Source organism: Passer domesticus, chromosome 2 (assembly GCF_036417665.1).
Source record: "Passer domesticus isolate bPasDom1 chromosome 2, bPasDom1.hap1, whole genome shotgun sequence".
Lineage (NCBI taxonomy): Eukaryota > Metazoa > Chordata > Aves > Passeriformes > Passeridae > Passer > Passer domesticus.
In genome coordinates this window covers 86,345,681-86,360,142 of record NC_087475.1, presented here as the reverse complement: position 1 = coordinate 86,360,142, position 14,462 = coordinate 86,345,681, and the positions used below count along the sequence as shown (strand labels likewise).

At 42.1% G+C, this 14,462-nt stretch overlaps 1 protein-coding gene across 25 annotated transcripts in view; it reads right to left on the bottom strand.

Annotated features, from left to right (window-relative positions):
* The window catches only part of TENM4 (teneurin transmembrane protein 4), a 1,559,611-nt gene that overhangs the window by 64,156 nt on the left and 1,480,993 nt on the right, over nucleotides 1-14,462 (bottom strand). For 21 of the 25 annotated variants that reach the window (XM_064409696.1, XM_064409697.1, XM_064409701.1 and 18 more), the window contains 5 exons: nucleotides 13,343-13,604; nucleotides 7,293-7,560; nucleotides 4,532-4,675; nucleotides 3,260-3,509; nucleotides 749-769 (listed from right to left, as the gene is read on the bottom strand). In XM_064409696.1, the coding sequence (XP_064265766.1) occupies nucleotides 749-769; nucleotides 3,260-3,509; nucleotides 4,532-4,675; nucleotides 7,293-7,560; nucleotides 13,343-13,604 (945 nt within the window). The remainder of the gene's footprint in view (nucleotides 1-748; nucleotides 770-3,259; nucleotides 3,510-4,531; nucleotides 4,676-7,292; nucleotides 7,561-13,342; nucleotides 13,605-14,462) is intronic. The other 4 variants (XM_064409708.1, XM_064409704.1, XM_064409710.1 and 1 more) reach the window with 1 other exon arrangement.

Below are 14,462 nucleotides of genomic sequence, written 5' to 3'. Positions count from 1 at the left end.
TGGGAAACTTATCAGAGTCAGAGAAGTCCTTGCAAACACAGTCAGTGACAGGAAGTTGACATCTTCTGGAATGCAACTGATTGGATCAAACCCACTGAAACTCCAGTGAACCCAAGTGACAAATATTCCTGCCGACAAAGCTCCAATTTAAGAGTCTCTCTTTTATCTTGTTTTCTCGTCATTACTCTTTTATTGCATTTCCTGGCTAAGGTTCTGAGTTGTGCTACCTCGTATTTGAGTCTGACAGACTTTCACGTGTCAAAGCTCTCTATGAAAGCTCAGACTGAAAAATGTTACAAAAACTAACTTCCCTGGGTGGATAATGCTGGGGCACATAGGGATCTTCATTATGCCTGTTAAACACCCCCCAAACCCAAATGAAGGCTTTTCACTGTATGAGAATTATTTTTCCATCCTACTTGTTCCAGTAATCTGTTTCCTGATGCTGTTCCCATTCTACTTTCTTGATTAATTCCCATCCATTTTTCTTCCCCCCTCCTCCTCCTGTTACCCTGCTTCTCCTGCCTGCATTTCCCCTGTCTCCAGCTATAACAGCTCATGCAGAAGCTTGCATGGCTCACATTGTGATTAATGACTCCCAGTTCTGATGACTGATTGCCTATGCCAGTTTTAATCACGCCAGCTTCATTTGCTATTGAATCATCTGGAAATGGCACTTGTGGCTCACTGTGTAACAACATGCAACAAGACAGGGAGCAGCATAAGAATTCTCCACTGGTTGGCTTACCTATGTCTGAAATCTTTATTTCTGACAGAAGACAGGAAAGCAGGGAATAGAAGAAAGAATGAGGTGTTAGCAGCTCAGTTCGATGCATTATTAGCAGATTGAAAACTTGACAGTAACTGTATCACACAATGCAATAATAAATAAAGACTTAGCTGGAATGACACTGATGTATTTTATATTGGATATTACTTGGCAGTGAGCTCACTTATGTACTGCTGCACATCACAAAAGAAGTGTGATCTCACCTGCTTAGAGTTATTCACTCACACAAGAGATAGGACCATCAGACTTTATCTATCATTCAGTGCAGCACTGAGCTAAATAGATGTAGATGCAGATATCTTTACATTTTTTTTCACTCTCAGTCAAAGCACCACCTTGTGATTTACAAAGGTAACTTAAGAGTTGCAGTTACGGGTGGCAGTTCAATGCTGCAACCTCGTGAACTCCAGCCCGGAGGACTGAAATTATGCTGAGGTGGACATTTTTCATAGGTCTAAGTTACACACCCAGCTGCAGCTCTCTGTGACCCACAATGCATTTGCTTACCAGAACACTACACTCCAAACCCACCCCTGCAAACAAATCTTGGAGCCAAACAGTGAGGGTGTTAATCCCAAAGGAGACGCTGATTTGAGAAGACACAAGCAAACTCCATTTAGTCCAAAAGCAATGGCTTTCCTTTTAGCCAGCCAACATCTGAACCCACTTACTTTATAGCACACCAGAGTGAAGAAATGTTTATTAGACCCAGTAACCTGAGTGTTTGCACAGATGAAACAGCAATCGTTGCAGCAGATTTAACTCTGGAGTAAATTTAACTCTGTGGCTCTACACAACAGCCAGCTAGGCTACTCTGTCAAGGCTTCCAATTTTCCCTTCCCCAATGAGGAAATACTTTGCAAAACCTGTGTTTGGTCTGGTATTTCCACTGACAATGAAACAGGGATTGGGTTTTCTAAATTGTACTTCTGGGAAAGAGATATTAATCCTACTCTGTTGCAATAAGATTTGAGCTTACCTAGGCTCTTCTGGAAATTTCACCTTCGGTCATTAAAATAACTTTCTGGCACTAGAAGGACAGATATTACATTCTAACGAGGACCAGGTCTGAAGGTTTATCCCAGTTTCCCACCTTACAAACATGAGAGATATTATGTTCTCCTGTATCATGGAACGGAATAGCAAAATTGAGGTTCTTGCTTCCTTACTTGGAAGGTGCCCCAGCCCTCTGAGGTGCCCATACCAAGGCACTTATTCTGTAAATGCCAGCCTTCTGGTGGTGGCTGTCCGTATTTTTTTTTTCCACACACTATGATCTACAAGGATGGTTCTGAATGCCAAATAAGACTTTTGGTGAGGTCTAATGACTATGGCATGTTTGTGCATGAGGGACAAAGAGGATCTTGAACAAATTTGGCTGCAGTCCTTGCAGAAATGCAGTATTATGTTTGTCCTCAGCAGCAGAGAATATTAAATCTCAGGAGGGAGGGTCTTGCTTTTGGGAAGATTCTTGTTTTCAGGCCAGATTTTGAGAGATGAATGGCAATACTGAACCTTCCTACCCGGCTATCTTCATAGTGACTTCTCAGGACCTTGAGTTCAGGACTGTCAAGCACAGAAGACTCATTCAGGAACACTCCCTTAACTCTATTTGATTGTCCTGGAGTGAGACTTGTCTGGCCACACAAAGCCCAGAACCAGGCCCCACTGCTTTGAAGTGGATGCTTGTATTTGTTGTGGAAATTTTAGATAGGTAAAATAACCTCAGTGAGGTCAATTTGAACTTTGGTTCAGTCACAATTTATGCAATTTTTTCAGAACTTGTGACAAATCATACTTTTCCCTCTGCTTCATTGTTTTTAATGGATGTTCCTGCCCCTTCCTCGTTATTTCGCTTGGTATATTTTTTTCCTTTGCTTTCTGGCACTAAAAGGAAACACTCCACTTATTTCCAGATGCTCCCCATCTGCATGTTCAGCCTGACGCTGCTGCTCAGCTGGGAACTGAAGGGGGCTGCTACAGCTGTCCCCTTAAAAAACAACTAGAAAACCCCAGTCTGTGACTGCCTAGAGTGATCATCTTGTCTAAATTATGAGTGATTATCAGTCCTGATTCACCTCTACATATCATCATCAGTGCTGTGTCCTTCCAAGTTTAGGTTATCTCAGAGGCTGTTTGTTAATTTTCAGCATTCCCACTGGTTTCTGACTACAGGAAAAGGCAGACATCAGCACAGCCTGATTTAGCAGCACAGAAATTTGTCAATATTTTTGGCGTGTGATTCAGTTCTGGAAGAACTTGCTAGGCCTGTGTTTCTCTGGTGTAAATCAAAGTCAGCAGAGTTGCAGAAGAGGCAGATCCAGACAGCTTTTTCTCTGTTTTGCTGTGTTGTTGGCTTTTTTTTTTTTTTTCTTTTTTAAAGAGTTCTGTTCATTTTTCTTTTGGGTACATAGGATTTCTGCAGAACTTAAGAGCATCACTCTAACAGCCACATTCAGCATGGAATACCTCAGCTCCAGTATGTTGGTGACATTGCCAGAGGGAAAGATCCTTCGGATGTAGTTGAAATCTCCAACATAAAGACTTCCATCAGACCCACATGTTAGGGCAACAGGAGCCAGGAGTTTGTTTCCATCTGCCAGACCATTGCAGCTTGGACAAGAAATGCTCCGTCTGCGGCCATTGCCCATAATGCTTCCAATTACAGGTGGCTGCTGGGAAATGAACTGGTTTTCCCCGTTTCCTTTATGCAAGATGCCTAGAGAGAGAGAAAACAGTATTATGGAAATTTAAGAAACAGGAAGGCTGAGGCCAAAGGGAGCACAAACTGGCAATGCTGCATGCCAGCTGGGGAATCTGTGAAGTAGCAAGAAGGTTGATCATCTTTCATAGTATTGTTTTGTGATAGTTTCAAATGAGGAGCCTCTTTTCTGAGTTAAGTATTTCTTTTAGACTCATTATATTTCCTGCAGAAGGAAAATATGTAGGGAGATCAAGACTGTCTTTACCTTTGAATGAAATGCACTTTTCAGCATCTTATGAATTTTTACCTGCCCTGTCTGTTCTTGCTTGCCCTGTAATTTGCAGTCTACCAAGTAAAAAAAAAAAAAAAAAACAAACCCCAAAAACTAGATAGCTCATGGAAAAGTAAGGGCCAGAAGACCATGGGACATTCTCTAGAGAAATGTTTCATCTGCAAAGTTTTAGAGGAGCTCTGCCTATTTTCACTCTAAGTGTAGCACTCTCAGCAGTGATGTGGGTTGAATTAGATGTTTGCTCCCATACCACTATTATCTAAAGGGACACAGTGCTTCCACCCTTGAACATGCTCTGCTGAGCTTTTAAACTTCCCTTCTGCAGTCTTCAAGGACTTGGGAACCTTCCATTCTGCTTTAGGACCCATGAAGCCTCTTGTTCCACAAGTACACTTAGCACTTTGGAGGATGCCTCTGGCTGGATTCATGCTTACTGACAGCTCCAATCTGAATAGGCTCCCCTTTGTTATTTTAGGAATATTTTCCTTGTTACTACCCTTCTTTTGCGACACTACAAAGTTGGGCTGACATTCAATTACTTAATGATGGCCAGCTTCTTTTACATTTTGCAAACCAAATTACTTCTTAATGTAGGTTACTAGAAATAATTTCCTAGTAAAATACACGAGAGAGCAGAGGTGTTGGTCAGGTTTCTTTCCTATCTTTTTCTTGAATTCTTAGTGATAAGAAGCAACTGGGTCTTGCAATGCTGCATTACTCTTGTTATGAGTTACAGACAACCTACCACTCTGTATGTTGAGGGCATGGTGTTTGTCCAGGGACCATCCTCCAAGTTTGGAAGCATCAATTTCATAACCCTGAAGCACAGCTGTCCTCTTCTCCCACAGGATTAAGTCTGGACAGGATTCATACTCATAACCTACTGAAACTGTGAACAAGAGAGAAACAAAAGACTCCTTAGATTAGTAACCCAGAAATGCAATGCCAGCACACACAGAGTCGCAACTGAGCAGGGGTATGAGAAAAAACGTCATCATCATAATGCACAGTCCAAATGTTTTTTCTCTTAAAAGTCTATCCTGAATCTAAAAAGGTCAATGCCATTGTCAGTGTTGGGCAAATGCACTCAAAATTCAAAAGACACTGTTTTAAGGACATATTTTAAAACAATGGATATTAGGATTGGAACTCTGGGAGTCCTTTCCAATTCCGGATATTCTATGACTTGAGAGTGTACACCACTGCTGGACTCTCAAATGGAAGAATTTTACTCCTATCTAATTTCTCTGATCAAAGAATGCATGCCAGGAACTTAATCTTGATTATGATCTTTTTTGGAAGGTAAAGACTTGCACAATTCATGCACGGGGCACTGAGTCCCACAGAGGCAGCAGTCTCAGCCAGATTGACTTGTGGTCATTGTAATGTCAAAAGTTTGCTTGCCATGATGTCTAATCAGACCCTTTCAGGAGTAACTCCACTGAACACGCTGGAGTTGGTTAAAATTATGTCAGCAGAAGGAAAATAATGTTTTTGACAGAATAATGATTCCTTTACGATTTTCTCAGAAGAAGCAGGACCGTTTTCATTGGTCTGCTTTTCTTCTTCTAATCTTTACAGCTGAAGCAGAGCAGAACTGCAAGTTCCACACAAATGAAAAGCAATTACATAGATTTTTTTTTTTACTAGATAGAAAAAAACCTGTCTGATCTTACAAGTTTACCAGCCTCTTTGAAAAGTGCTGAGCACTGAGAGAACTCAGGATTCGCCATCAGACACAGCCTTTTGCAGATTTTATCAGGAAAATATGTAAGTTAGGATATGAAAGGTCATTATTTTCCACTGTTGTGGAGGTGGGAATCATTGAAGGCATGAATTCTGATGTCCTCATGTTATGAATAGAAAATTGTATTTTTTTTAAGTTTCAGAGTTAAAAAAAAAAAAGTCAAACCGGTCAGACTTCTTTGGGTGTGCTGCCAAAGAAAAAGTTCCTAATTACCTGTTAATGGCCGGTGATTAACTATTGTTCCTCTGATGCTGGCCGTTTGCCAAAAAGATACCGAGGGAAACCCTCCAGGGTAAAGAGAATGGGCAGTGACACCAGAGCCAACATGCAAATGAGAAATGCATTGCACCCTGGGTTTTTACAGTTTTACAGTTTTTACAAGAAAAACCCCTAAAAATCACGAGCCAACAAGTGACTTAAGTGACGTCTAAGGATGGGAGCATAGTCCCGTACGTGCTTGGACCTTTTTGTTTCTCACCCTAACCTCAAAAGATACTGATTAAGAAGACATCCCGGAGTGTTAAACAAACAAGCTAAGGACTCCACGACTCTCCCGTGAGGACAGAGTCCCCAGCTCTGTCTGCAGACCAGTGGACAAAGCTGCATCATTCTCCTTCTTCGTGCCACGCCTGGGAGCAACGGCGGTGTGGGCGCCACCCGTCGATTTCTCCCCACCTGAGCTGATTCTTCTTAATAAAGGCATTAAAAAAGGAGAAAGATCTCCTGCCCATTTATTTCACTCAGCCCTGCTTGTGTACTCTGGAGCTGCAGAATTGTTCCATGGAGCACTCCAGGACCCACTGGTGATCTACCAACTTAAAGAGCATGCACGCAGACTGCTTCAGGATATGCTACATTTCTCAGCGTGGACTCCGAGCTGGGTAAGGCTCAGCAGGGTGTATAATCCCACCTGCCCAAGGCAGCTGAGCCTGAGTGAGAAGAGGAAGGCACCTCTTCTTACTCCTGGAAAACCAGGCATGCTGCAACTCCTCTAGAAAGACTTATCTTCAGTTGAGCTATGAGGCATAATGAACCATCCTTCTGTCAACAGGAGCTGTATTTGCTAATTTGGGATCTCTCCCATTTTGCTGATACCATTTCCTGGCAGCCTGAAGGGACTAGTCTAGACTCAGCTGAAGACCTGTAACTGAATGTCCACAGGGTGTTGGCAGATGGGAAGCAATCACTGCAGAACTGCATTACCTCTGCTCACTAAACACCCAGTATGGGATGGCATTCTTGAATGGGTGACAAAGAGGAGACTAAGATTAGACCAACCCTGAAGGTCAGGCACAACGAGCAGTGGCAATCAGGGTTCTGTCCAAGGGATTCCTTTCAAAGCGGTGTTGACAGTTTTTGGCTATAGGTGAGAGGCAGCCAAACACTTCTAGTCCCAGTTAATTTCTTCTGTATGATTATGATGGGAGCAGCTTAGGATGTATGTGCTGGGCTATGAGCCAGAGAACAGATAAGTATCTGTACTCTGTCCTTGAAAGTGTTCAAGGCCAGGTTGGACGAGGCTTTGGGCAAACTGATCTAATGGGTGTTATCCCTGCCCATCACTGGGGAAATGGAAATTAAATGGTCTTTAAGATCCCTTTCAATCTAAACCATTCTGTGATTCATCTGCTGGGGAATGTGTGCTGCAGTGAATCTGCAGGGACCATTCATGTGCCTGCAGTCAGACCATACTGATCTAGGATCTATCACTGCCACTTAGTTGCTTCTAAAAGGAGGCACAAACCCTGGGGTCACTTACCGAAGGCTTCTGAGAGCCCATACACCTTCTGGCTGTAGACATCCGTCTTGTCCCAGATGAAATAGTAGGACAGGTCTGGAGCTGCTGCAAACCACTTTCTGAAGAGGCGTCCCTCGACGGCGACCATGAGGTGGACTTTCATGAGGTTGAAGGGGATGGTGGGGTGGGTCATGCTGATCCGCAGCACTGATTTGTAGCCAGCTGTGCGACTGCTCAGGTAACTCACTTTTATTTTACTGCCGGAAACATTAATCTCCTCTTGTAGAGCCTGTGGAAAAGCAATCCATGAGGTGTTAAATCAGCAGTGAGCAGACAGGAAAAGGCAGTGAAGCTGTAATTTATCAAACACACCTGTATAAAAGCTCTGGCAGGCATGTCTAAAAAGGTACCTAGTAGGCATCAAGTATGAAATCATATACGTAACTTATTTCTGGAAGCTAAGGAATGTCTCCCACCTTCTCCATCTCTGTTACATGGGAGAACAGGAGAAAAAAGTGTCACATTAAGAAAGAGACTCACTCTTAAAAGGAGTACCAGGACCCACAGAGAAAAGATCCTGGGATCTCAGATAATTACAGCCTATCAGTTTAGCTTCCATTTTCTGTCTTTTATCATCATAGGTTTTAGAGGCCTCTAATTCTTGTCTCCTGGCTTCCTTTTCCCAGTAAAATATCACGCCTTACTTGGCCTTAAGGATGTTTCCTGGTCCCGATCATAACATGCAATTCTCTCCAAGACATTAGTGAATCTTCATTCTGCCCTCCCTCCTGTGACTTACCCATCTCTCCTACTTTGAAACTGCACCTCTCCTACCTTCTCTCTGACCCTCTCTACCTGATCTACCATCTACCTCTAGCCTTTTTTTAAATCTGTGTTCTCGCCCTTATTTTCTGACCTCATATTTGTTCCTACTTATTCTGGTACTTGCTTAAAATTCCTTGGCTTCTTACTTAAGTGATGAAACTGCTGGCCTGATCTACCACCTACAACTCCTTTCCATTCCCTTGCATTCTTCTTTCTCTTTCTTTTACAAACTCCTCTATATTCCAAGTGAGTTGCTTTACTTCCTCCCCCTGACATAAGTGAGGGTATTTCTGACTGACTGGGACAGTTATCTAACAGGTGCCCATTATAGTACAAAACTTCAGAAAAGACTGAAGAAACATCAGGGAAACATCATCTGCTTTGAGAACAGAGAAGTCTCAATAAAGATGAGATTTTCAGCTAATTCCCCAGCTAAAGTATCACCAGAACTTAATTTATTCTTTTTTTTTTTTTAATGGAGAAATGCTTGGAAAGTTTATGGAAAGTGATACAAGTATATCCCTGACACTGTGTTTTCCCATGCAAAATGCTGATAAAAAAATCTTAGGAGAAAAACATTGTCACTTTCAAGAAAACTTCACTCTTGGGTAAGCACCTAACTTGGATATTTTTGGCACAAGTCAGCAACCTCTGGCGAATATTGAAAAATGAAGGTAGAAACTTATCAGTGAGCAGGAAAGCCTGGTGGCTTTATGGAATGCGTTAAAAAAAAAAAAAAAAAAAAAAAAAAGCTTTATGGGATGTGTTAAAAGGTCACAGCTGGCACAGTCCTCTCCTGTGCCACTTCTTGAGTTCTTCAGTGTGCTGGACTCTAAATGAGCTTGGAAAATACATCTCTATCAATAATCATCTTTCTGAATATTAAGGACAGGGAAGCTTGAAGGCAGGTGGGTCAAGAGATCCACCCATCAGGAAGGGATCACATCTATCACAGCATGATTCTTGGGGTGTCCTGTGCAGGGCCAGAAGCTGGACTCAATGTGGGTCCCTTCCCACTCAGGAGATTCTAGGATTCCACAATCCTTGTGCCCTCCAAGTTATGTCACTCCTATACCCAGCCCCTTCTACGTGGGAACAGCAAACTTCCCTGGCATAGTGAGTTGCTCAACTCTTACAGGTTTTTTGGTTGGTGTTATCAAAAATGACAAATCTCATAATCTGCCCCCTGAAAACACCTCTTCTGAGATGTTATCCAAGGCCCAACACTTTTAAAAGTGATAGCTAAAAGGCTCAGAGTGTTGCAGCACTTGAAAACAGACACATCCAGCAGTTAAAGCCCCATTCCACTGTGCTCATAAATATTTACCTTCTCTAATGCAGTCTTTTTAATTTACATATATCAGTGCTTAGAAGGCTGAATTATGACAGAATTGGGAAAACCCAGGATTTTAAAAATATATTTTATGAGATCATCAACAAGCTGGATGGGGACCAGGCTCAACCAGAGATGTGCTCAGCCAAACTGTAGTAAAGGTGGTCCCTTGTAACATATCTGTCTTCATATGTAAGCCCATTAGAATAAAAACAGGCAAAAATAATTGCCAGGAGATACTATTTAGAAAGTCTGCTTCAGATCCTTGTCATAAGTAATGATTTCTCTCTGTTGTGATCTATCTCTGCTGTCTACCATTCCAAAGAAAAGGTCAGCCCAACGCTGCCAAGGCACTGAGCAGCACAAGGGGCTGTGTTTAAAGACATCTGCTTGAAGAGAGGGTTCAGATAGTAATTCAGGGGATTCAAAATGTTTTTGTAGGTTTGTAAGTGGTGACAAACTAGCAACAAAACATGGCACTGGTAGGGGGGTGTATAATTCAGTAGGATATCAGTGGGAGAAAAGGGGGAAAACAAGCTTTAAAATAATCTGAATGTACTAGAAGTAATAAGAGCTAAATTCTGCCCTTATTTCTATTTGATAATTGCTGTTTGGCCCAGACACATTCATACGTTGTGACTGCAGGCCTTGTGTAAGACTCTTAGGGTTTATCCCAGACTAACCAATATAATCTGCTCTTTTAAAGAGGCCCAGCCACAAGGCTGGGCAGGCAGAAGAGCTGATTCTTCAGGTTTACTGGGGATTTACACAGGGTTGCAATTTTCACTGTCATGTTCTCTTGGCTCTGTGGTGAGAATCTGTCCTTGTCTTAGTAGCAATTTTTCTACTCTTTGCATGAGATAAGGTAGGAAATCTTGTTTCTGTGTGCTGGGTTACATGTGTCTTTTACAGCTACTCTTCACTCTGCCAGCAGACAGGCAAGGAACAGTCAATGTCTTTTTTTTTTTTGTAAGATACTCAGAGAGAATTTTTAAAAGGAAAACCATTTTGAGTCTGATTCAGGGGCCTTAACATACACATCTAGTGCTTTTGAAACACTCCGTGGTATCCAAAACTTCTGCAAGGGCATGGCAACTCTGACATGGACCTTTCTGACATCTCCACCTTTCTGAAGCTACAGCTGGATGCCTGAAGGGGCACTTCAGGGCATCCTGAATTGCCCCAAATCTGTCTATAGGCACCTTAATCAAATATTAAAAATGTACTACTAGGTTTTTTGAATGCATCCAGGTAGAGAGCACTGCATTTTTTTCTGCATTTATTTGTTGGAGCTTATGGGGTTCTTATCTACCCTCTTGTCAAAACCTCTTTCCCAGTCCTGCTATCTGCTTGTCACCTCCACCCAGCTATGTGCTTACACCTTTTATATTTAACATTTTCCTACTGAGAACTGTGTATTATGAAATGTAGCTGCAGGAATGGACAGCTAGGTTATTTTTTATTGTATGTATATCCAGTATAGAAATGAAAAGTAGTCCATTTCTGAACTGCAGTACAATCAAAACCCTGCCACAAATCAGATTCTCTTGTAAACTCCTGCACCAAAAACTCTGCTAACCTTCAGCTGTCAATATTTGAGGTGAAATATTGATTTAAAGGTTTTAGCTCAGACATACAGCACACAGGAAAAGCACTGTGTTCATCATGTATGGGATTCATCTTATGTCAATTTAGGAACCTAAGTTAGGTGTCTGCTCTGAACTGCTCTTTTAGGTCTTGCCTACAGATACAGACAAACTCTTTAGAAGGTTGGTGTTGCCTTGTAAACTTAAGAGAGGGATTCAGTTCCAGTTAAGGGCATCTAAATCCAGATGTCAACTTATAAATATGCTTATGTGAGGTAGCATGAGCTACCTCACACGAGCATATTTATGTGATGTTTACATCACATAAACAATGTGATGTAAACACACACATTAATTCAGTCAGTGCAATCAAACTGATACCATCAATTTCAGCCAGTGGAATCTAACTGATACCATCAGTGAGAACCAGAAAGCTTCAGGGAGGCCAGCTTAAGTGATGTGTAGGCTCCACTGATGTATTGGTTAGATTTCTGTCCACTTAAATGGGAACTCGGATATTTGGCACAACTGTACGTGAACTCAATGTAATCTCAAAATTTATCTTTCTTATGTATTAGATTCCATAACTACCAGTGTCTAGTGGGACTTGGGATGTCCAAGTGATCTGCCATTCACAAAGATCCAGAAGATAAAATGCAGGACACTGACAGGGGGATCATTCTGGATTGGCAGTTGGAAGTCAAGCAGGCTATCATCAGGGTATTTCAAATGGTACTAAATATCTTTGCTGAGGGTGGTAAAACATTGACACAGGTTGCCCAGAGAGATGGTAGATGCCCCAACTCCAAAAACATTCAAAATCAGATTGGATGGGGCTCTGAGCAGCCTAGTCTACTGGAAGGTGTTTGTGGTACCAAATAATGACTGAGGTTATGATCATAGATGCACTCTATCAGATATTTGCTTTTTCCCAGGCAGCACTGACCATTATCTTTTATGGTGTTTGTTTATTTCACAAAAAAGATGTGGAAACCAAGATTCTGAACCAAGAATTTATAACATGATGGACTTTACAAGATACAAGACTTAATTAGTAATTATTCTGGGACAAACACGGGGACCATAATTGCAAATTAGTGTGAAAAAGGATCATAAGACTTGGTCCAGAGAGAAGAGCAAAGAGACCACTAGCTTTATTTGTTGCTGGGTTTAGCACATGGTTTATTAAAATCAGGAGGTATAAAGTTACTTCTTTCCTCATTAATGGTACTGTAACCCCAGTGGAATCACGCTGGAAGCACACAATTTGTCTCCACTTATTATTTCCACCTTGGCAGATTATTGTCACTAAAAGCAATACTCAGGACATACTGAATGCTGGCATATAAAATCCAGAGAACAGCATGTTCAAGGTAGGAAAGGCTGAATGCTGCTACATCCATATGTTTCAACAGAATTAGTGTTTTTTAAGGAAAATGGATAATTTGGTTCTTTGGACTATTCAGTTTAAAACACAACTTTCCATCTGACAAAATACTTTGAAGCCACACCAGATTGTTAAGGTTCTTTATCTGACTCACACTTAGTCATAAAAAAGGAAAATGGGGATGAGAAATTAAAGGTAACCCTCTCACTCTGCTCATCTATTCTAAATGTCATGAAATGCAATAAAACTGAGGTGCTTTGCAGGCTGGCCCCTTCTCATCCATCTGCTGGCTGACTGCATGTCTCAGCAGCTGAGTAGAGTAGGGGGGTGTGACTTCCAACCAAGACAAAGTTCACTCCAACACTCCACCACCAAGATTTATAGAGGCAAGTGGGTGGGATTTGCTCCTGAACAGAAGACAGGCATTAAAGCATCAGCCAGAAGGGCATCAGCCTGGTGCTGGGCACGTTGAATGCCAAAGGGCTGAGACCAAGGGCTTGTTGCTGGTCACACAAGGGTCCCAGCTCATGTGTTATCAGCCACAAGTGCTTTGCCTCCATCTCTCAGAGACAGGGGAAAAAAATCTGGTAAAGCGAATGCCTGGGAGTGAGTGCTCCTGCCAAATGTCTAAAAAATGGGGTAACAAATGGGGAATGCTTGTTGTTAGGAAAGCAGGGGAATAGTCACATGTGTGTTGCTCAAAGCTGTCAAAAGAAGCACAGAAAGAAGATGGGGATGAGGAGGCACTGGCAGAGGCTGTCCAGAGAAATTGTGGATGCCCCAAACCCAATTCGATGTCAGGTTGGATGGGGCTCTGATCAACCTGGTCTAATGGAAGGTGGGGCAGGGGGCTGGGACTACATGACCTTTAAGATCCCTTCCAGCCCAAACCATTCTATGATTTTATGAGTTATTGTCCCTCAGCTCAGACAGCTCATACCTGGATTTCAGGAACAATAGGACCTTTCTCTGAGCAGGAAGTTGCAAAAGCAGTGAGCGGAGAAGGAGAGACCACAGGGTTGGGCCGGGCGAAGTTACTGAGGTCACAGCTTGGGATCTCATTCTCTTCGTGCCTCATGACTATGGTTTCCATCACGAAGAAACGATCCCACGGCAACCACAGCGTGTGCTCCTGGGTGATGAAAGGAGCCCGCTCAAAGTGCAGGATAATGGAGATTCCACCAATGGTAACAAGATCAAAGCTGTTTTAAGAGATGGAATACAAAATTAGTGCAAACACTACCCCATCTGTTTGTTTCAACTCTCTAGCAAGGAGCCCAGAAAAATAACTGCAAGAAATGTCATCAGTCTCATTTTATGAACCTAAAATCTACAGCCCAAATAGGGTTTATCTGGGTAACAGCAAGTGTTGGAGGCAGGAGTCCAAGCTCACCTTCTCTGTCCTCATGTATATTGAAATCATACCCATCCCTTCTTTGAAACATGTTTATCTTTATTGGTGCTTTTCTAGAACCAACTTATTTTGGCCATATATACTAATTTTCTTTTTTCTTTCTTTTTTTTTTAACATAGAGATTATCCAAACAAATGCACAGATTGGATCAGTTCACGTGATGAAATAAACTACTTGGAAAGAGCTTTCTCTGACACATCCCCATATGAATTGTCTTGGTATCTCTGCTAACCTGACTAATACCTAATGCAGCCCAGGGAACACGGAGCGCCCAGTCGTGGACTGAACCTCGTCTACTAGAAATACATATAGTGCAGGGTGTCTGTGTGCCACAGCACTCTGCACAACCTCTTTTTTGACTCAAACATTTAGAGCAGGGCAGATGAATCACTGCCTGTGGTCTCTGACTTCACCCTAAGCTACCTCCTGCCAAGTGGCTTATCTGCCTGCGTTGGTGTTGGATAACAGACAGCCTTCCAGAGCTGTGTGAAAAAATGTTACCTTGATAAGGAAAATGTTCATCCTCTAGATGAAAAGATTTTGGGATAAGGTTCTGGTAGTTTTCTTAGTTTTGTATTTAAACTTAATATCTTGTCACAGATGAAGATTTTATCAAGTACCACAGGGATATATCTACTATGCACAG